The sequence below is a fragment of the Pan paniscus genome, chromosome 1, assembly GCF_029289425.2.
Source record: "Pan paniscus chromosome 1, NHGRI_mPanPan1-v2.0_pri, whole genome shotgun sequence".
NCBI lineage: Eukaryota > Metazoa > Chordata > Mammalia > Primates > Hominidae > Pan > Pan paniscus.
Window position 1 is genome coordinate 225,696,993 of NC_073249.2, and position 22,503 is coordinate 225,719,495.

At 63.1% G+C, this 22,503-nt stretch overlaps 1 protein-coding gene and 1 long non-coding RNA gene across 3 annotated transcripts; one reads left to right on the forward strand and one right to left on the reverse strand.

Moving 5' to 3' along the window:
* Positions 1-4,592: 4,592 nt before the first annotated feature.
* LOC129394067 (uncharacterized) lies at positions 4,593-21,299 on the reverse strand. Its single transcript, XR_008621271.1, has 3 exons — positions 21,171-21,299; positions 20,839-21,079; positions 4,593-4,839 (listed from the first exon to the last, which is right to left on the reverse strand). It is a non-coding gene; the product is annotated as an uncharacterized LOC129394067 (long non-coding RNA).
* HES5 (hes family bHLH transcription factor 5) lies at positions 20,342-22,208 on the forward strand. 2 transcript variants are annotated; one of them, XM_034953590.3, is made up of 3 exons: positions 20,655-20,830; positions 20,930-21,095; positions 21,192-22,207. In XM_034953590.3, exons 1-3 carry the CDS (start codon positions 20,777-20,779, stop codon positions 21,464-21,466), a joined length of 495 nt encoding a protein of 164 aa, XP_034809481.3. In that variant the 5' UTR covers positions 20,655-20,776; the 3' UTR covers positions 21,467-22,207. The 2 variants fall into 2 exon arrangements, with proteins under 2 accessions (XP_034809471.3, XP_034809481.3); XM_034953580.3 differs by having other exon boundaries at positions 20,342-20,830; positions 20,930-22,208.
* The last annotated feature ends 295 nt before the right edge of the window (positions 22,209-22,503 follow it).

Consider the following 22,503-nt stretch of genomic DNA (forward strand, 5'->3'; position numbering starts at 1 on the left):
AGGGGCAGGTGGGGTTGGTTCCCTCCTGGGCCTGCAGATGGTACCTGCTCCCTATGTCCTCACAGGGTGGTCCCTCTGCGCCCAAGACCCAGCTGCCTCCTCCTCTTCCTGGCTGCAGGGAGTGCTTGTGTCTGAAGAACGCCAGGCTGGTGTCCCCAGAGGGTGGCTGGAGGGGCTCAGAAACCATTTTCACTTTCTGTCTCCTCCATGTCTGCACTGTTTGGGTTTGTACCCGCCTGTGTTGCTTTTGCACGGGAAGTGAGATGGAGAGACACGTGAACCACCATTGCTGGGGTTCCAGCATGGGGCCGCAGGGGACCCATGGCTTTCCCAGAAGGAAGCTCTGCCACTGGACAGCCGGTCTCAGGCTGCTGCACAGGACCCTCCCCGCCCTCAGCCCTGGCCTGCGGGAATCAGGAAAGGGTGGGGTCCAGCTGCATTGCGAATGGACTAAAGCCACTGATTTGCACACTTGCCAATGGCTGAAATGGTCAATAGAACGTCATGTACCTTTTGCCACAGAGAAGAAAGCACGCAGCCAAAGAGCGTAAAGAGGCTCAGAGGAGGCCCGGGTGCCCTGGAGAGACGCTGCGTCCTGCTGCTCTTTCCCTGACTGTGGAGACAGACTGCCCAGTCTCCTGCAGCATTTCAGTGACACACAGCATTCCTGTCCCGCAGCGGAGATTTCCCAGATGAAGGATTCCCCGGCGGGAGACAGGGCCCTGCACACAGGTCCTCTGCCACGCTGCTCACCATGCCTGTGTGTTATCTCCCCATGAAAAGTCACCTAGGCCGAGCATGGTGGCTCACGCCTGTAATCCCAGCACTTTGGGAGGTGGAGGCGTGCGGATCATCTGAGATCAGGAGTTTGAGACCATCCTGAGTAACATGGTGAAACCCCGTCTCTAGGAAGAATACAAAAATTAACTGGGCATGGTGTCAGGTGCCTTGTAATCCCAGCTACTCGGGAGGCTGAGGCGGGAGAATCGCTTGAACCTGGGTGGCAGAGGTTGCAGTCACAGCGTTTGCAGCAAGGTGGCTCCCAGAGCTGGGAGGAAAGCCCCGCCTGCAGCCAAGCTCCTGCTCCACCACCCCAGGTGCAGAGGGGCTGCCCCAGGCGGGGGACTCCAACTCCCTCTCAGCCAGGGCCAGGCCTGTGGGGTCCGGGCCTTCTCAGGGCCGAGGCCTCACTGCCCGAGCACGGGCCCTGCCTGCGGCAGTTACGCGGATGGTTCCTTTTTAAACGCAGGAGCTGCCATCATCTTCTCTCACTCAACGGTCATCATGGAAAGTGAAAACGACGGTGCGGCTCCTCCCACAGAGGAGAGACAAGCTCACAGGTGGGGAAGCCAGACCCTCGAGGGTGAAGTGGGGGGCACAGCCCCGTCCTCCCTCAGATGCCCTGAGATAGGCCAGGGTGGGAGAAGGGGGCACCTGTCCCAGGCACTGGGTGGCCGCTGCCCGGCAGAGGGTCTCTGCCCCCATCAAAGGGAAGTGGAGGCCCCCAGGGTAGGTTCTGTTTGGCCTGCATTTATGAAGCACCTACTTTATGTCTGGAAGTCAGGGGGCCCGGGGCAGGCTCTGTTCAGCCCACATTTATGAGGCACCTGCTGTATGCCTGGCAGTGAGGGGGGGCCCCCAGGGGCAGGCTCTGTTCAGCCCACATTTATGAGGCACCCACTATATGCTGGGCAGTGGGTACAGGGATGGCTGCCCAGGCTGGCCTGTCCCATGGAGGAGAGACAGGCTCACAGCAGGGAAGCCAGAACCCCGAGTGTGAAGTGGGGGGCATGGGATCAGAGGCGGCCCAGACCGCATGAGTTGGGGCCACACCGGGCACAGAAGGAGCAGTGGCAGCGACTCATGGCTTCAGGCTGCTCAGGTTCTGCCCGGGCCGACTGCAGGAAAAAACAAGGACTTCCACCTCCCTGCGGTCCCTCCCCTACACCCGCCCACGTGGCCAGGACGTGAATGTCACCATGGGGACTTCCACAGGGCCTAGTGCTTTCCTTTTTGTTTTTTGTTTTTTGTTTTGAGTCTGGCTCTGTCACCCAGGCCGGAGTGCAACGGCGCGATCTCGGCTCACTGCAAGCTCCGCCTCCCAGGTTCACGCCATTCTCCTGCCTCAGCCTCCGGAGTAGCTGGGACTACAGGCGCCCGTCGCCATGCAAGGCTGATTTTTTGTATTTTTAGTAGAGATGGGGTTTCACCGTGTTAGCCAGGATGGTCTCGATCTCCTGACCTCGTGATCTTCCCGCCTCGGCCTCCCACACTGCTGGGATGACAGGCGTGATCCACCACACCCGGCCAGGGCCTGGTGCTTTCCTAGACAGGTGACTGCCCGTCTGGTCTCAGCCTCCCCTAAGCAACATCCCAGGATCCTGCGGAAAGACCCACCCAGGCCTGGGCCTTCCCTGCTCCGTGCAGGGCTGTGGGCGCGACCCCTGGCAGCAGGCCAGGACGTGGGGGGGCCGCCCTGCCAGAGCTGGGACACGGCCAAGGGACCCTCCACCTCTGAATTTGCCCTGGGAGCTGAGACTTCTGATGGGAGACCTCAGACCTCTGTCTCTTCCTCTGAGCCACAGGGGCTGCAGGTCCAAGCCTTTTGCCTGGACAGGCCGCTAGCCACCAGGGGGCAGCAAAATCCAGGCCCTGCCTCCCCTGCCGCAGGTGCCGCTTCCCAGAACCTGGGCTCCCTGTGCCATCACCTGTGTGCCTAACCCTGGGTGTGCATTTGGGGCCACACTCACTGCAGCCCTTTAAGAACCCACCCCCTCCTCCCTCCCCTCCCCCTGGGAAAACACAAGGGCTGCCCTCCATGGTCTGGTTGTCAGTGAGGGACACTGGGCTGGGCCCAGACACTAGAATAAATTATTCGGGTAATACATGGTTCGATGAGGGGCCAGGTGAGCCCGTGGGGGTTGAGCAGCCATGGTCGGGGTGGATCACGGTCCAAGGCCGGCCCCCACTGCTGCAGGGCCTCAGCCCACTCTCACTTCCTGTGTCTCTGTCATGGTCCCAGAGTGCAGGAGCCCCGTTTGCTCATCTCTAAAATGGAGTCATGTCGCTCTGCCTCCCAAGCTATTGGGAGGTGACTGGCGGACACTCCCACAGGTGGCTGGTACACAGCAGGGCTCACAGGGGCACTGGACAAACCGGGGCTCCCCCAGATTGCTGTGGGCAGGGAGGAGCTGTCCCCGGCTCAGAGCAGCCCTGACGGGCTTTCCAGCAGGGGCCAGGGTAGAGGCCAGCGGGGCAGGGCCCCAGCCCAGGGAGCCCCGAGCTCCCTGCCCACGTCTTGAGCAGAAGCCTCCAATCTCAGGGGCTGCAGTCGGCCAAGCTGTGGGCCAGAAACTCAGGCAGAAATTGCAGGGCTAGTGCCTTTATTAAAGCTCCATGGAGGGGCAGCTCCAAGGCCTGCACGCCATAGTTGGCCGCCATTGCCCAACTGACACAGCACATCCCCCGCGCAGTGCCTCCACAGCCCCACACCCCGGGGCAATTAGCGCAGGGCCATGCCCTTCCACTGCGCAGCGTTCACCCACCCCACCACCACTTCAGCATAAACCGTGGAGTCCTTTCCCACGCTGGACGGAGCCGGGGTCCAGCTGCGGGGCCCGGCTGGGGAGGCGCTACCCAGGCCCTCCCCACACACCTGCCCCTCCCCGCCGGGCGCATCCCCACCTCCCGCTGCCTCAAACCGCCTTCCTAACAACACCCTTTCCCCAGAGCCCCTCCTCCAATATGTAGACTGGCCGCTCCGTCCATGGGAGGGGCTGCTCAGCCCCCGCCCCGCCCTGGCGCTAGGCACCAAGCAGGAGGGGAACGGAAATCCCCTCTGGTTCGCTGGGAGATGGGGAGCCTGGCAAAGTGGCCACCAGGGCGTCCACCGGGTCCCCTGTGGGCGGGGTTGCTGGGCGCTGCTCCTGGGCAGAGGCCGAGGTCTCTCCGGCCCGTTGCTCTTCATTCACCGTGGCCTGAGACTCCCCAGTACTCGGTGGAGGGAGAAGGCCGGAAGGCTTCCCGGAGGCGGCGCGCCAGGCCTTCCCTGAGGTCCATCCGCGGCGCTCTCGGCGGCCCGGGCTCCGGGAGTGAGGTGGCTGGTGAGGCCCGCGGAGTGGGAGGCCGGTAGGACGCGCGTCCTGCCCAGCGCAGGCGACAGACACCCCTGCCGCCACCCCCGCCAGGCTCGCCGGGGACGTTTCCTGTTCTGTCCCCAGCTGGGAGCTGGGCTGGCACCGCACGAACTTCTCGGACAGCAGGGAGAGCAGAAAGGTGGCAAGAAGCGCCCACCCGCCCCTGCCTGGCCCCGCAGGAGGGCCCTGCGCTGCCGCCGCACCGCCACGCTCTTCACTCTGGAGCACCGGCCTCAACGAGCGCGCGGGGCGGAGGACGGCCGGGAGGCGGCGGCGGCGCAGGTGGTGGAGGCGTCTTTATGGGCGCCAGGCAGTGGTGCACGCTTTCCCACGCCCGGCAGCCAATTGGAGGCCAGGGCCAGAAAACGCACGGCCCCGCCCCCTAGCTCCGGGCCGGGCCACCCCCACCCCCACCCCCCTCACCCCCCACACCCCCTACTCCCCGATCCCCCCGCCCCCGGCCTCCAGCAGGGCGATGTGGGTAGGCGTGGCTGGGGGGACACGTGGGACCTGACCGGGAGGAGGAGCCTGCCCCTAAGTCCCTCCCTCAAACCTGCTCCCTCCCTGTCCCCAGCTTTCCGACCACCTGACCTGTCCTCCATCTGACAGTCTTCCAGCCTGGCCAGGAGCAGCCCCAGCCCAGGCACCTGCCCGGGCCTGGCCTCCTCAGGGGTGAGGACAGGGGCCGCAGAGGCAGCTCCAGCTGTGGAAGCAACAGGGAGACAGGCCAGGGAAGGGGCTGAGCCACAGCCACTGCACAGGGGGGCCAGGGCCACTGCTCCAGGAAGCCCCCACCCTCCTCCTGCACTTCCTGATAATCCAGGCCAGCGGCCACCTCCCCCAGGAAGCCCCCGACCCCTCCCTACCCTGGGCTGGCTCTCATATTAAAAGGTCATCCTTGGAGGTGCTCTGGGCAGTTAATTCCAGGCAGCAGCCCCACACCCCAGCTTCTCCAAACCTGGTATTTGTTAACCAGCCGCCCTTGGGGGTCCTTCCATCAGCCTTGGGAGGCAGCAGTGCTGTCCCACACCTCAGACAAGGAGACTGAGGTCCAGGGAGGAGGCCTTACCCAGCTCACTGCCCCACCAGGTCCCTCTCCTGCCCCCTACACTGACAGGGTGGGCTGCTGGGTGGGCAAGAGGATGGTTGCAAAGGGTGTGAGAGCTGTGCAGGCCAGACTTGGAAGCAAGGAAGGTGCCAGCCCTGGGGACTCATGACCAGCGTGTGGGGGCGAGCAATGGGTAGTGTGACGGTGGAGGCACGGCGCCAGGCATGGCAGTGGGTGCCTGCAGGGTCCTCCTGAGCCATCCTTTACCCAGGCACCCATGATAAATGACAAGCCCAGGAAGGGTGCCAGTCTCGGGCCAAAAGAGAGGGGGTGGCAGCTGGCCTGGGTGGCTGCGCAAGGCTACTCCTATGCCCTGGAGACCTCCTGCCCCCATGGCCAGAAGGGAGGTGCCTCCCTGTCACGAAAGTCCTGCTGGGGGTGGCCAGGTAGGCTGTGGCTGCCGCTCTGACAGCCCCGCCTGCCTGAGGCCATGAATGGCCGGGAGCCTTTTGTGGGTGAGCAGCTGGCTGCCGGCCCTTTCTGTGGGGCTGTGGGAAAGTCCTCGGGCCAGCCTCTCACAGCCTCTCAAAGCCCGGATTATCTCTGGGTCTGCAGGACACCCTCTCAAGGACGCCCCCAGCATGCTTGGGGGCAGGGACGCCTCTGCAGAGGCCCTGTCTGCTGAGCTGTGGCCCCAGAAGTCGCTTGGCCAGGAAGGGTCTCCTGAGTGGAAAGACCCCTCGGACACCCCACTCCATGCCCCCTACCGCATCCAACTGCCCAGACTCAGAAATGCCCGCCACGCCAGGCAGGCTGTCCTGGAGCCCCGGCTCACTGTTGTCCTGGCCTCTAGCCCTCTGGGGAAGGGTGTGCTCAGCAGAAGAGCTTGCTGGGGATTGCTAGTAACCCCCCCTCGACCCCAGGCCACGTGGCTGCGCCCACAGCTGGGCAGACCCAAGCCAGGTCCAGGGCTGAGATCACACTTGGAGGTGCTCAGGGCTGAGGGCATCGAGGCAAGTGCTCACTTACTCAGCACCTACTGCATACAGGCCAGGCAGAAGCTGCTCAGAGTCCTGAGAGTGGGGCAGGACCACAGCTGCCCCACCCACACCAAGCAGGGGTGGGCCCAGCTCTAAGCATAGCTGCCTGCGGCCAGCTGGCCTTTCCCTGACCCCCAGCCAGTTTCCAGGAAGCCTGGAACACGGGCAGGGGTCGCCCACCCAGGAAACCAAATGAAGGCGAGAAGAAGCAGAGCCGGGCAGTGCCTGGGGCAGGGGTCTGCTTGCCGAGGCCACTGCACATGCCTGGCACTCATCCACTCTCCGTCCTCAGCACAGGCCTTGGGTGGGACCGTTATCAGCTCCATTGCACAGATGAGGAAGCTGAGCCCCAGAGGGCCCACCTACTGAGGGGCACTCCCCAGATTTGAACCCTGTGCCCACAGCCCTCCCCACTGGGCCGTGTGCATACAGCCTGCATCAGGGGTAGGGCAGGGAGGCAGGCACCTGCCTTGGTCCCCTCCTGGCACCTAGTGCCATGCCAGGGCCAGAGTGTGCAGGGGACAGCCAGGAGGCTGTGGGAACTGGAAGGCACTGGACAGGCCAGATGTGTGTGGTTTCCAGCGCGGTTGCTCAGGGAGCCTCGGCTGCTTCCCAGGCCTCAAAGGCAGCCTGGAGGGGGCCCTGCCGCCCGCTGGGACGACTGCTCCCCAGATGGCCTCTGAGGCCGGAGCTCAGCACACAAAGCCCAGGCAGCCCGTGGCGAATGAGTTTGTTGCCGCGCACGCGCCTTTTGTGCAGGATGAATGTCCGCAGAGGGGGGTGGATGTGGGAACCCACCCGGAGCGGGCTCCAGCCCAAATGCCCCTCCAGGCAGGGGAGGTAGGCGGTGCCTGGGGCAGCACACAGCCTCGGTGCCAGCCCCGAGCCCTGACACAGGCAAGCAGTGCCGGGCTCCCCCTCCCCCACCTCACGCAGGAGCCACAGGCGAGGGAGGGCTGAGGGTGGCTCCAGGGCGGGGGAGCTGCCTGATGGGGCTGGAGCCCAGTGGGCTGAGGGCTACTGAGCAGGAGGCTGAACACATTCCCAGGGGCTCCAGGGGCTGAGTCGGGGTACTGGGGGGAAGCAGGACCTTCTGGAACCTGCCCTGGGCACCTTCAAGTCCAGAGGGTGGCTGCCCTCCAGAAGCCAGAGTCTCCCCTGGTTGAAGCCAGGATGCATCTCAGTCCTGGGGGTGGGGACAAGAGGCTGAAGGTCTCTGCCAGACCTAGGGGGCAACTAGAGGAGGAAGCGCAGACTCCCAGAGCCCCCTCCCGTTCCTCCTCCCTCACCGCGGGACCAGCAGAACTCTCGGCCCCATACCTGGCAGCTCACTTAATGAAAAAGGGTGGTTCCTGCCCTGCTGGGCTGGCAGCCTGACCTCTCCTCTGCCTAAGCTCGCCAGGCCTCTTTCTCCCTTCCCTCCATCTGTGACAGGGGTGCCATATCCACTGTGCTGCAGCAGGTCCCAGGAGACCCCCATCCATGGCTGTGGGGGTGCCCCAGGCATGGGTCCTCCCTGCTGGTCACTGCCGAGGGTCCCCACGCTGGGCTGGAAGCCCCTACCTGAGACAGCTGGCCCATCGTAATGGGGATGGTAGTGGGGATGGGAGCCCCACTCGGTACCACACCCCAAATAGAGTGCTGATAAAGGCCAGCATCCCCTGTGAGAGTTGGGGCGGCACATCAAGGGAAGGGCTGGGATCCAAGGCTCAGAGAGAAGTGATCACTGGGGCCTGGGGCTTGAGCCCCACATCTGTGATCTCCCTGGTCCCCCCACACGTGGATGACAGAGGCTCATAGACGGAGGGTCCCCCACACCCTGGCCAGATAGTGCTCGCAGAGCTAGGGCACCAGATGGGGGTTGCTGGCACAGGGCCAGTGCAACAAGGCCAGGGCCACAGGAAGGGCCAAACACCTGCAGGCCAGTGGGACAAGAGAATGGACTTCCAGACCCAGAGTCCCAGAGCTGCCGGCCCCCACCCAGGGCTTCCCAGGTAACTGACAACAAGCAGCACCCCCCTCCTCCCAGCAGTATGGCCCAGACCCCAGCCCCTCACAGGGCCTAATCTGCTTCAGGAGCAAGCAAGCTGCCATCCCGCAAAGCCCTCAGCACTGCCCCAGGCTGCTGCTCCCCCTGGACTCTGCCCCCTGTGGAAGACATGTTGACCCCACCCTGTGTCTGTTTATGGAGCCCCAAAGATCAGCTAGGCCACCCCCTCAATAATCAGTTGGGGGAAAAGGCCAAAAGTCAGCCCAGGACCCCAGCGAGTCATGTGGAGCTGCCAGTCTAGCCGGGAGGGGAGCTGGGACGCTTTTCAGTGCAAAGAAGGTCTTTCCCAGCGGTGGAAGAGCAGACCCCTGCGCGTGCTCTGCGGCAGGGACCTGAGGAAGTGCCTGTGGCCAGCGTGAGGGCTACGTGAGCAAAGCAGGAGCCTGACCCGGGTGGGTGAGGCTGCCCACCTGCCCTAGCCCAGGGTTCTCTCTGGCCTCGGCCTCCACCTAGCAGCTGGGCCCTGGGTTTCCATGGGCCTCAGTTTGCCACCCTGTCCAATGGGCACGATGACGAAGCCTCAGGACCGTGTGGCCACACCCAAGTGCACACTCACTCAGTCCCCTCCTGAGGCTCCCACATCAGCCCCAGAAGTGAGAGGAATGGGGCACCCCCCGGGGGCGGTGGGGACAGCGATCGATCGTGGGAGGCTCTGCCTGGGGCAGGTAGTCCTTCACTGCGGGTGGGGCCAGTGCTTATGAAGAGGGCCCAGCAGTAACCACTGCAGGCCACGTGGCCAGGCTTCTGTCCTCCCACGCCACTGGCGTCACGCCAGGAGGTGGCCTTCCTGGATAGCATCGGGTGTGGCGCCCGGCTGTGTCTCCGTACAATGTTATTTATGGACGCTGAAACTTGAATTTCATCTTTTTCACAAGTAGTGAAACATCCTTCTTCTCTATTTATTTGTTTCAGCTGGTGCTGAGACCGGCCGACCTGTAATCCCAGCTACTCAGGAGGCCAAGGCAGGAGGATCGCTTGAGCCCTGGAGTTCAAGACCAGCCTGGGCAACATAGAGAGACCCTGTCTCAAAAAAAAAAAAAAAAAAAAGTAAAAAACACTCTCGGGTGGGGGTGGGGGGTGGTACAAAATCAGTGAGAGGCCCGGACGCTCACCCCTTTTCTAAAAGTTTTACAAATATTAACGCTTCTGATCCTCCCGAAACCTAGTGAGGGGGCCCTATCACTGTCCCCATTTAACAGATGAGGAAACTGAGGCACGGGTAGGGTTAAGTGCCCTGCCCGAGGTCCCACAGCTGGGGACCCTGGGATTCCTCCCTGCTCCCGCCTCCCCAGCCTCTAAGAACCAGGGATTGTGGGGCTGGGGACGAGCCTCCTGAGCATTCCCTTAGCCCCTAACTTGAGAGCCCTCCCGGCCCAGGCGAGCTGGGACGCAGCCCTCCCCACCCCTCCCCAGCTCTCCGATGCGCGGGTTTCCAAGCCCCTCCCTCCGCCCGGCTGTGGGTTCGCGCTCGCCGGCGGTTCCCACACTGCGCGGGCGGGCGGCGAGGGAAGCGTGCCTGGGCCCCCCCGCGGCATTAGTGCCGGGGTCTGACTCTGAATGAATGAGGGCGGCGGCGGGGGGCGCGGGGGGGCAACTCCCAAAAGACCATCTGGCTCCGCGTTATAATAGAGCAATAAAGGGCTTGTCTGCCTTTCAGAGGTTGGGAACGAGCTGCTCTCTGACACCGCGGGGTTTTTAACCAGCTTGGGACGGCGACCCGGCCCTGCCCCAGGGCACACGGGGGGTGGGGGGACACCAGCGGGGCGGGGCGTGCGGCCACGTGGGCCCGGACGGCCCCTAATCCCCGCGCCCGTGAGACTGCGGGCTGCGGGCTTTCCCACCACCCACCCCTGCGCGCCGGGGGAGCCAACCCCGCAGGTGCCCCCATGGTCCCCATAGCAGCCTGGTTTTACACTAGGGAAACTGAGGCCCGGAAAGCTGGGCAGGGGGAGCCTGAGGTTGTGCCCATGCCCTCTGGGGTGTGGACTCCAGTCCCTTGGAGAAGGTGGGGCCTGGAATGGTACACAAAGCTGGGGCCTCAAGCCTGGCCTGGGGCTTGGGAAGGCTGCAGTCTGTGGGGGGGTGCCCTCATGGGCTACAGGAGCCCCCTCGGCTTCAGGAACACCCACACCATCTCCACAGATGCCCAGGTGCCCTAGGAGCAGCTGGCGTGCCCTGCGCAGGGGTGTGGGCTACTGTCTCAGCAGGGGCCCCAGTGGCCTCTCTGGTGTCAGCCCCACCCCAGCAGCCCTGGAGAACCCAGGCCCAAGCCAGGGCACCAAAGGGCGTCAGCTCGGTGGGCCTGGTGCACCCCCAATTCTCCAGCAAGGGCCTTTCCCCCTGAGGTTCTTGGGTCAGGGCTGCGGCGGGGAGCCCAGCCACAGGTCCTGGTGGAGGGATGGAGCCTTACCTTAGTCAGATGAGAAATGGTACCTCCACCGCCCAGCTCAGCCCACCTATAGTGCTCTCACGCAAGGCCTTAGGCCTGCCTTCCCTGTTCAGACCCCACGGGTCCCCGTGTGGCCAGGTTGGTTGCGATCGGGAGATGGGTAGAGGGCCCTGCCCCCTGACTTGGTGCCCCTGGCCAGGTGCAGTGTGCGGTGCAGGGACTGGGACACCTGTTTGGGCCCACAAGCCGTATTCCAGGTGAGGATCAGACAGCAGGTGGCCAGCCCCAGCACAGAGTCTCCTGGGCTGGGGCTAACTGGGTATGGAGGGGGTGGGCGCTACTCTGCAGTGCCCCAGCTCTTTCCCCGCCATCCTCAGGGTTTGTCTTACTTCCAGCCACCTGGAGCCAGGCCTCCCAAGACCAAGATGAGCTTGGCAGGGAAAGCCCATTTTACAGACCCGTAAGCTGCGGCTCAGAGAGGAGTGGGGTGTGTCCAACAGTCTCTGAGTGAAAAAGACAAGGGCAGAGCCGAGCCTTGGCCTGGACCTTCTCCTTTCACCAAGCCGCTCAGTGCCTGCCCCGGGGCCTCTCGGAAGGAAACACGCTCCTGGGGGACCCCTGCAGGTTCAAGCCTGCACTGCACACTGCACCTGGCCAGGGGCACCAAGTCAGGGGGCAGGGCCCTCTACCCATCTCTCGATCGCAACCAACCTGGCCACACGGGGACCCGTGGGGTCTGAACAGGGAAGGCAGGCCTAAGGCCTTGCGTGAGAGCACTATAGGTGGGCTGAGCTGGGCGGTGGAGGTACCATTTCTCATCTGACTAAGGTAAGGCTCCATCCCTCCACCGGATGGACTCTGCACCCCAGCTCTGCACCTCAGTGCAACACTGAAATGCCGCAGGAGATGGGCAGTCTGTCTCCACAGTCACGGGAAGAGCAGGTGTCTGTGTTCCCAGCCTGGGGAGTTGCTGCAGAGTAGGAGCTGAGAGGCTGACCCCAGTGAGGGCCCCAGAAGCACACCTGGGCAGGCCAGTCCCCTCACCTTGTGAAGCCTCAGTTTCCTCATCTGTACAATGGACTTGATCATCATAATCCAAAATCACAGAGTTGCCATGCAGATGCGAAGCCCTTCTGGGCTGTGCACACAGGGGATGCTCATTTGGAGGTCAGGCTGTAGAGGCTGCGAGCCCTGTCCCACCGCAGCCCGGCTTCTCAGCTGGGTATCTCACTGGCTGTGACACCCCTGGGTGCTGCCAAAAGGTGTTACTCAAGGCAGACTCTCTAACCCACTTGGGATGCTCAGGCCCCCAGGTAGAATTCAGGCCCAAGGGGTGATTGGGGAGGGGGGTCTGATGTCCTGACCTCAGCAAATGGGAGTACTTCAAGCCCAGGGGAGGCTCCACATACTGGGGGGCTCAGCACACAGAGGATGATCTGCACACAGGAAGGGCTCTGCACATAAGAGGTATCCACACACAGGCATGCTCTCTACACAGTGGGGGCTCTGCACACAGGAGGGGCTCTGCACACAGGAGCGGCTTTGCACACAGGAGGGGTTCTGCACACAAAGGGGACTGCACACAGGAGGGGCTCTGCACACGGAGGGGACTCTGCACACAGGAGGGACTCTGCACACAGGAGGGGTTCTGCACACAAAGGGGACTGCACACAGGAGGGGCTCTAGGGACTCTGCACACAGGAGGGGCTCTGCACACGGAGGGGACTCTGCACACAGGAGGGACTCTGCACACAGGAGGGACTCTGCACACTGAGGGGACTCTGCACACAGGAGGGACTCTGCACACAGGAGGGACTCTGCACACTGAGGGGACTCTGCACACAGGAGGGACTCTGCACACAGGAGGGACTCTGCACACAGGAGGGACTCTGCACACTGAGGGGACTCTGCACACAGGAGGGGACTCTGCACACAGGAGGGACTCTGCACACAGGAGGGGACTCTGCACACAGGAGGGGACTCTGCACACTGAGGGGACTCTGCACACAGGAGGGACTCTGTACACAGGAGGGGACTCTGCACACTGAGGGGACTCTGCACACAGGAGGGACTCTGCACACTGAGGGGACTCTGCACACAGGAGGGACTCTGCACACAGGAGGGGCTCTGTACACAGGAGGGCTCAGGAACTGCTATTTACTTTAGCACAGTGTGAACAGGGAGGCCTATCCAGCCTCCACCTTGGACGATGAGAGAGTTCTCAGCCCACCCTCTGACCGAGGTCACTCCATGTCAGGCGTGCAGAGACAGGCCCAGCAGCTCCCAAGGATGTCAGACCCCCCTTCCCCAATCACCCCTTGGGCCTGAATTCTACCCTGGGGCTTGAGCATCCCAAGCGGGTTACAGAGTCTGCCTCATAACACCTGTTGGCATCACGTGGGAGTGTCACAGCCGGTGGAGACCCAACTGAGAAGCCGGGCTGTGGTGGGACAGGGCTAGCAGTGTCTGCAGCCTGACCTCCACCCCAGGAGAAGGCTCTGGCCCCTGCCCACCTTTCCTCGGGCCTCGGCTTCCCGACTGGACTCTGCATGCCCTGACCCCCTCTTCTGGGTCTGAGCAGCACACAGCGGCACCTCCTGTGGGAAGCCAGCGTCAAGGGGAGGAGCAGCTGGTCCTAAGCACTGAGGGCCACACCCTGAGCTCTGTCCCTTCTTGGCTCTGCTGCCAACTGACTGGCAGCATGCCCCTTGCCAAGGCCTGCCCCCAGGCATGGTGGGGGGGGGCATGACCGTGAGACCTTGGCAAGTTATTTTGCCCCTCAGCACCTCTGTCCCTCACCTGCAGATAGGGACGCACTTACCTGCCTCGGAGGGCCGCCAGGGGCCTGGTTGAGCACCGTTCCTACTGGGCAGGGCAGGGCAGAGGCACTCCTGTCAGGGTTTTTCCCCACAGTCACCCCAGGGCCCAGGGCTCACGTGGCACAGAGCAGTGCTCGGCCAATGCGGGCACTCTGGGAGTTAGGGCAGCGGGGCAGGATGGGGACGGGTGGCCCAGCTGAGGACATCTGAGCAGGCGTGAGCATTCCTGGCCACATGCACGCAGATGCATGCATAGACACACATGGGCACACATGCACACACGCACACACTGGTACACACAGACACATGGGCACACACACGTACACAAGCGCACACACTGGTACACAGACACATGAGCGCACACACACACTGGGACACAGGCACACACACACTCGTACAGACACATGGGCATGCACACACACACAGGGACACAGACACAGGCACACACACGTACTCAAGTGCACACACATAAGTACATGCATACAGGCACACACACACACACGCACAGGTGCACTCACACAGGAGCCTCCTGGGCTGAGCACGGTGGCTCATGCCTGTAATCCCAGCACTTTGGGAGGCTGAGGCGGGTGGATCACCTGAGGTCAGGAGTTCAAGACCAGCCTGGCCAACACGATGAAACCCTGTCTCTACTAAAAGTACAAAAATTAGCCAGGCATGGTGGCGTGTGCCTCTAATCCCAGCTACTCAGGAGGCTGAGGCAGGAGAATTGCTTGAACCCAGGAGGTGGAGCTTGCAGTGAGCCCATATCATGCCTTTGCACGCCAGCCTGGGCAACAAGAGCGAGACTCCGTCTCAAAAACAAACAAACAAAAAAAACCACAGGAGCATCCTTCCAGACTTGGAGATGTCAGTCCTGCTCACCTGGTCTCTCTTGCCCCAAGCTGGTGTCCCTGTAGTGCCCTCTGCCTGGAAGGTGCTTCCCAAAACTCCTCAAGCAGAACTCGCCAACACCCTCCTCAGTCACCGTTCCCTCTGGAAGCCCCTCTTGGTCACCCACCTTCCCCTTTGTCCCCACCTCAGGGATTCTTTCTCGCCCTTCGGAAGATGCAATGACTTCCTCCCATAGGAACCTATGCATGTGGATGCACGTATGTATGTATGTGAGCGTGTGTGTGTTGTCTGTGTGTGTGCGTGTGTCTGTGTGTGGGGAAGCCCTTTCAAAAACTGCACAAGTAATAAATGCTCATTCAAGAAAACACAGACATGAAAAATTAACCAAATCTATGCCCCCAAAACTGTGTTGGCTCTGCTGGGGGGCGTGCGGCTGCCCGACTCTGCCTCCGGTGTCAGACAGGCTCCAGCTCAGCTGTTGCACCTGGCTTCACCGCAGGTCCATGCCGGGCCCAGTCTACACCCTCAAGGCATCTCCCACAGGTAAGAGTGTCCCCTACCCCCAGTGCAGGAGCCTCAGTCCCAGCTCAGCATGTGTGCTCAAGCATCTGCTGACCAACGAAAGAGAAGCTGCCCACTGAGGGGGGCTGGCTGTGGGGAGGAGCTGGGACCAGCCCCATTTCTGGACCCAGGTCTTTGGTCCAGTTCTTCATTTAGGAGGGGAGGGGTGCAAGGAACTGAGGCCACAGGGAGGCCACCACCGGCCTAGCAGAGGGGCCAGGGCGTGGAAAGGGCCGAGGATTTCCTCTTGACCTCATGGTGGTGCGCCACCCCCACAGAGCACCCCTAAAGATGAGAGCCAAGAGGAGCCATGCAGCCGGCGGTTCCCACACTCCGCGCTCCTGGCGGCCTTCCCTGGTGACAAAGGGCATCGCGCGTGCCTCGCTGGCCGCCTTCATGCTACAGCCTCCCTTTGTCCGCACGTCCGTGCAGGCCACCCACCATCTGGAGCTCCAGCTCCCAGCACTGATCGGATCGATGCGCTGCTCTGCCCTCGCCAGAGGGTGGAGGGCTGCAGGGAGCGGGGGAGGCCACACCGTCCCTCACCAATGCCCCCTCCCCGCCAGAGGGCTCCCCGCACGTGAGCGCCCCAGGCTCCCTCCCCCAGCTCCGCACACCCCTCCCTTCCCACCACCCCACCTCCCTCAGCTCCTCAGGAAGAAGACGGGGCGCACCACCACACGTCCCGTCTCACGTCAGACCCTCACCAGCTGTGTGGTGTGAGCACCTCTCTGCGCTGCAGACTCAGTGTAAACAGAAAATAAACAGTGCCTACCTCCTGGCTTCGTAGTCAAGTCTAAACTGGCAAGTACACATGAAGTGCATAATAAATACTCGAGTGTTGACTCCTCCTGTTAGCTGACCCAGAGTACATGTGACCTTGGGCACGTCACTTAACCTCTGTGACCCTCTTGCCCCCAGCCCCCCAGCTGGAGAGTGAGCACAGGCCCACGCACTTTGCAGGGAGGGCTGTTGTAGGAAGTCGGATTTCCATGTTCCATACCTGCCTGGTGCTTCACAGATGCTCAGCGCCTGAGGACTCTTCCTCCCTCCCCCACTGCAGCTCCTGCCTGGAGCCCCAAGGAGAGATCTCAACCCTCTCCCAGCCACTCCACCTCCCGTGAACAGGTGTCCTCCCTGGCCGAGGGTGGAGACTCGGAGCCACACCTGGTCCGGCTGCATCTGTTCACAGCTGGGCAGACAAGCTGGGTGGCTCCTTGCAGCAGGTGGGCTGGCTGCTGATGCGGGGGGTGGCCTGGCTCCAGGGCAGAGCCCTATGCATGGATGGGCCCAGGGCAATGGCAGGCAGTGCTGGCCACTGTGCAGGCAGGGGTCCTGGATGTGGGGGAGGCCGCTGTCTCTGAAATCTGGAACGGGGCCATCTCCCTGAACTGACTTCCCAGGCAGCAGGGCGTTTTGCAGACTTCGAGTAGAGTTTCCACCCAGAGGCCCCCAAGCAAGGGCTTCAGGGGCTGGAAGAGGAAGAAGCTGGGAGCTATGGTTACCCCTGACCCTCCTTCCCCAGGTCAGCCTGGCTCCTGGCCCCCGCTAGCCTGCCTGTTCCCCACACCCCAAGCTGGAAACCCCTGGGGACAGGAACACCAGGTCGGGGGTGCCCGGCACCACACCTACTTCCTCAGCTGGAGGCAGGGCCTGGGAGGGATTGTGGGGGCTGCCACTGCCTGGGCGGGGAGGGGGCAGCAGGAGGGAGTTCGTGGTTCTTCTCCAAAAAAGCTCCTCCTTTTTGTCTTCTCCAGTTGCGGCAAAATATATATAACATAAAACAACCATCTTAGCCATTTCTCAGCACAGAGTTCCATGCCATGAAGAGCATTCGTGATGCGCCACCGTCACCACCGTCCACCTCCAGAAAATGTCCATCTCCCAAGCCGAACCTCTGTCCCCAGGAACGCTTACTGCCTAGTCCCTCCCAGCCCCTGGCACCCACCATTCCACTTTCTGTCTGTGAATCTGACGACTCTAGGGGCCTCCTACAATGGCACCACCTGGGATGGGCCCTTTTGTGACTGCTTTATGTCACTGAGCACAGTGTCCTCAAGGTGCAGGCCTGCTGTGGCCTGCGTCACAATCTCCTTCTCTTCTGAGGCTGAAGAACGGTCCACTATGTGGAAGGACCACATTTGTTTGTTCACAGACAGTGGGGCGGCGGCCGCGTCTTGGGTTTGGGAACCGCACTGCTCTGAAGACAGGGCCCAAATAACTCCCCCAGGTCCTGCTTTCCATTCTCTTGTGCATGGACCTAGAAGTGGAGCTGCTGGGTCCTATGGTTGCTCTGTGCTTCATTTTTGGGGGAACTGCCAAGCTGTTTTCTAGTGTCTGCGCCGTTTGACCTTCCCAGTACCACGTCCTGCTTTGGAGCTGGGAGCAAATGCCCCTGGAGCTTCCCATCGCCCCCCACCCCCACGGGCCCCTCCCCTCCGAGGAGCTCTTCGCTTTGCTGTCGGCCCTGGAGGGAGTGGTGCTGGGCGTGTGGATTATTTAGAAATGGGTCATGGTTCTAGACGCGTGCATTCTAGCTTGATCATGCCCAACTTGTAGGTTTTGCCTGAAGGCCCCCTGCCTCAACAGTTGCTGAGCTGTGGAGGAGAATAGAGAGTCCATGTTTCATGGGGACAGAGGTTCAGCTTGGAGAGAAGGACATTTTCTGGAGATGGACAGTGGTGATGGTGGCACAGCATCGTGAATTGAGACAGCAAAGTGCCCTGCCTCAATGTCTGTGTATGTGGAGGCAGGAGGAGTATTGCCAACTCTAGATGTGCCAACCCCACCCCAACTATCAAGCCCCTTAGACTTACTGAGCCCTCCAGGGTTGGGGGCTCAGGGAGGTGCAGGCAGGACAAACTCCCTCCCTCCTCAAAGCCCGGCTGGGGCAAGAATACCCCCATCCCACGCTGAGCTGCTGGGGGCAGCCAAGGTGGAGGATCCCAGCCCCCCAACACTTTACAGTGCTTCTGTGGAGCAGAGCCTGCCAGCCTGGAGCAGCCTCCAGCCCTCCCTCCTCCAGCCCCCTCCGCAGCCCACCGTGGATGGTGTGAGCCGGGAGCCTAGTGAGTTTCCCACACTTTGGCCCCATTCACAGTGTTAAACGGCCCACAAAGGCCAGGCGTGTGCCTCGGAGGCCGCCAGAGCTGCCATCTGGCCCGAACTCAGGGAGGGAACCAGCCTTTCATCCGGCCAGGATTCAACACCATTCATTTCATATTTCCCACAACTGAAAATTGGATCAAAGCTGCTCCAGTCCAGGGGGAGGGAGGAAGAGGCGGGAGGCAGCAGCCCCCACACAGCCCACCCACCACCCTCACCTCCGGCAGGCCGCCATCCTGGCCCACTGCGGGTGGGCGGGCCGTGGGGGTGGGGAGGTTGGACCACATCTCCCGGCGGCACGTGTCTCCTGTGGGCTGAGGAGCTGGCTCAGGGGAAGGGACCAGGACAGGACACAAGCCCCAGCCACCTGCCGCTCCAAAGCCTGCGGGAGCAGGGCCTGGCCTCAGTGCCACCCCCATATCTGGGCACAGGCCCTGTCCCCGCTGCCAGCAGCTGGGTGGTCAGGGCACACGTGGCTCAGGTTCCGTTTCCTGCTGGCGGAGGTGGTGGCCAGGGCCTGCCTGGGCTGGGGCCACCTGCCCGTGCTCCCGCACCCCTAGCCCCTGGCTAAGCACCTCCTTGATGTGGCCGCTGGACCAGCAGCGTATAGGTCACGGGCACACGGGTGACTACCTCGTCCTGCCCTCCCCACCCCCAGTCCAACCCCAGGGAGCCCATAGGCAAGGGACATGCCACAATGTGACTGCCGCCAGCATGAACCCCACTTCAGCTGCGAAATAGCTCCACTGAACACAAGCAGATCCCCTGTGTAGCCGGGAGTCCACAGCCCATAGCCAGTGCCAGCCGCCATCAATGCCCAGAGCTGTGGGAGCCATGGCGTGAGCGCGTGGCCTGGACACCCCCGCACGGGTTGCCCTCCTGCATCCAACAAGGGCCAGAGTGTTGTGGTGGGACCCCACCTGCTCAGAGATGAGCCCCCAGCAGTCCCAGCCCCCAGTGTCACCGCCTCCCTCTGACAGCCTGGAGCATGAGTCCCCTTCAAGGGAGGTGTTGTGGGAGTCCAGCGGGGGTACGAGGGTGAATAGGGGCTCCCTTCCTGCCACCTCCAAAGTCACCTGTTTCCGCCTGGGAGCCTCCCAGCCTAACCCTTCACAATGGCGTCCAGCTGGCCTGTGGGAGGGCCACCCTGCATTGGCTTGAAGTCCTGTCTTCCCCTGCTGTCCCAGCACTGTCCTGGCTGCCCCCTGGACCGTCCATCCTTGTGCTGAGGACCTCCTGGAGCTAGGCCCACCAAGCGGGTCACTCAGAGCCGGGGGTCACTGCCGAGAGCCTCCGGGGAAGGCTCCTCACTGGACCCTGCCAGCTGGCCAGGGAACCCCACTCCTGGATTCAAACTCTGCCTAACCAGCCCTGATGCCAGCCCCAGCTCTGGGGGCTAAGGCCCTTCTGCTAGGACCCGGCAGGGTCCCAACCTGTCTCTAGGAGCCAGCCCAGGCCCCGAATACTCTCCTAGTCTCTGCTGCAGAGCATTTGAGGAACTGTGACCGCAGGCTAGGGGGTGGGGGTCTCCCAAGGGACCCTCCCCTAAGGACCCAGGGTGGGATTCATTGCCCCAAAGTGGCTGCGGGCACTCAGCTCAGTTGGCCAGGTACCGGGGTTATTAGCTCATCCCGTGGACCGGTGGTTGGGGCGGGGGGCTAGGGCTGGCATGGCCTCTGATCCTCAAGCCTGCCACCTGGCACCCACTCCCTACCCACTGGCAAAATGCCGGAGGAAAGCAAGCCCTGCAAGTGCCCTGGCTGCCAGAGAGACTAGGTGGAGCTGTGGCATGCATAAACAGTGGCCACAGCAAGCGTGCCAAGAGCCGAGGCCTCCCGAGCTGCGTGGACACTGTAGTCAGATCCCTGGCCAGATAGGGGTGGGGAGAGGCCCCTGAGGGACACCTGCCAGCTCGTGGAGCAGCCCCAGTGCTGCTGTGGGTTACAGTGCTCCTGGGAGGACAGGGTGCAGGAAGCGGGGAGAGCTGCCGGGTGCCGGGCTCCACGTGGAGCACGGGCCCCAGCTTCCTGGAGCTGCCCGGAGCCCAGCCAGGAAGGCACAAGGCCCATTTTCTAGGTCTGGAGAAGTCAGGAGTCCCAGGTGACAGTCAGGGGGCTTGTAATATAGGCACGTAGGACTGATCCTAAGAGCGTGGCCCCCTCTGTCCCCCTCCCCTGGAGGGGCAGCAGGTCCCAGTCAGGGAAGGTGCCCATCCCCCAGGAAGCCGTGGCACTTGTTCATTCTACAGCTTTTCCCTTATCTGTGCCTACGGCCTCTGCCAGCCAGCAGTGGGGAGCCGCTGGGGAGAGGCAGGGGAGGGGAGCGGAGGGGAGGGCGGGGGAGGGGGCCCTCCTTCCTGCCCCCCTCCCCACTTGGTGGCCTGGGAAAAGGCAGCATATTGAGGCGCGGGGCTCCCGGCATCAGGCCCCGGGATGCTAATGAGGGCGAGCGCGTTCCCACAGCCCGGACATTGTGCCGCGCGGCCCACCTGCTCCTTGGGGAGCGCCCATTGTGCCCGCGCCAATTCACAGGCAATTTAGCGTGCGCTAATGGGCCGGCGCCTTTGTGCGGCCCGCGCGGCCATTGGCCGCGGAGTGTGGGAACGGCCGCGGCGCCCGGACTCCAGGCGCCAGGCCGCCGCCCGCGCCTATATAGGGCGTCGGCGCGCGGGGCCGGTGTCCGCGCCAGCCCGGGACGCGCTTGGCCCTGCCCGCGCCCGCTCGCCTCGTCTCGCCCGGCCTCCCTGCGTCGCCTCCTCGCCTGTTCCGCGCCAGGCATGGCCCCCAGCACTGTGGCCGTGGAGCTGCTCAGCCCCAAAGAGAAAAACCGAGTAAGTACCAGGCTCGCCCGGCGCGCTGTCCCCGCGGCCTCCGGTCCTCGGGGGTCCCTGCGCCGTGCCGGGCCAGCCTGACACCCCCTCCTCCCGCAGCTGCGGAAGCCGGTGGTGGAGAAGATGCGCCGCGACCGCATCAACAGCAGCATCGAGCAGCTGAAGCTGCTGCTGGAGCAGGAGTTCGCGCGGCACCAGCCCAACTCCAAGCTGGAGAAGGCCGACATCCTGGAGATGGCTGTCAGCTACCTGAAGCACAGCAAAGGTGAGCGCGCCCGGGCCCCCCGCGCCCCGAGTTCCCACCGCGCCCCGGCTCCCCCGCGCCCCGCCGCCCGCTCACCGCCGCCGCGTCTCCCCGCAGCCTTCGTCGCCGCCGCCGGCCCCAAGAGCCTGCACCAGGACTACAGCGAAGGCTACTCGTGGTGCCTGCAGGAGGCCGTGCAGTTCCTGACGCTCCACGCCGCCAGCGACACGCAGATGAAGCTGCTGTACCACTTCCAGCGGCCCCCGGCCGCGCCCGCCGCGCCCGCCAAGGAGCCCAAGGCGCCGGGCGCCGCGCCCCCGCCCGCGCTCTCCGCCAAGGCCACCGCCGCCGCCGCGCACCAGCCCGCCTGCGGCCTCTGGCGGCCCTGGTGACCCGGCGGGACCTGCGGGCGCGCGGCCCGACGACCAGAGGGCGAGCCTGCTCCTCTCGCCTGTAGGGAAGCGCCTTCCCGCCGTCGTCCGCCCCGGGCTTGGACGCGCCCTTCTCCGGAAGGCTCTGGCCCCAAGCTGGCCGGCCCGCAGGAGCCCCATTCTCAGAGAATGTGTGTGCAGAGTCCCTGCCGTTTTAGGACAATCAGGGCCCATCTTCTGCCAAGTGTCTGACCCCATGGGGTTGTTCTGTGTTTGCATTTAAGCAAGTGACTTCTGGGAAGTCCCCGGCCGCCCGGGGTTCTATGATATTTGTAGTGCCGGGGCTCGCACACTGCTGCCCCCAGCCTGTAGAGGACTTTCTTCAGGGCCCGTAGCTGCTGGGCGTACCCCTGGCAGGCGGGCTGTGCCGCGGGCACATTTGCCTTTTGTGAAGGCCGAACTCGAGCTGTATCCTCATAGGAAACAGTGATCACCCCGGACAGGCGTCCAGGACCCTGAGGGCCATGGCCAAAAGGCTCCTGAGTGTGCCTGGTGGTCTGGCTGGGGCTCATGGTGGGCTGTCTGGGGAGGGTGGGTGCCTCCACTATGATCCTTAAAGGATTCCTCTGTGTGGGTGGATGCGTGTGGGCACGACTTTGTACTCAGAAATTGAACTCTCAGTCACGTGGAAGCCACGGGACTGCTCTGAAGCCGCTATAATAAAATCTGATTGTTCAGCCCCCAACACAGTCTGTCGTCTGCTGTGCCTCACACCTGTCCTTGGCAGCCACGGAGCGGGTCTGCAGGGGTGAAGGGGAATGGGCAGGGCCATGGTAGCAGTTAAGCAGGGAGGGACCCCTGCCAGTGGCCCCCTGGACCCCGGAAGAAGGGTGGGTCCTTGCTCCGGAAGAACAGGGAGAGGGAGGGATGGAGAGAAAGCAGGTGAGGGGCAGGGGCAGGGGGAGGTGGGCTGGAGGGGTGGACATGGTCGGAGCCCTGGGTCTCCCCCCCCCCCAGGGCTTTCACTAGCTTCCGGAAGGTAGGGGTGGGGCAAGGTG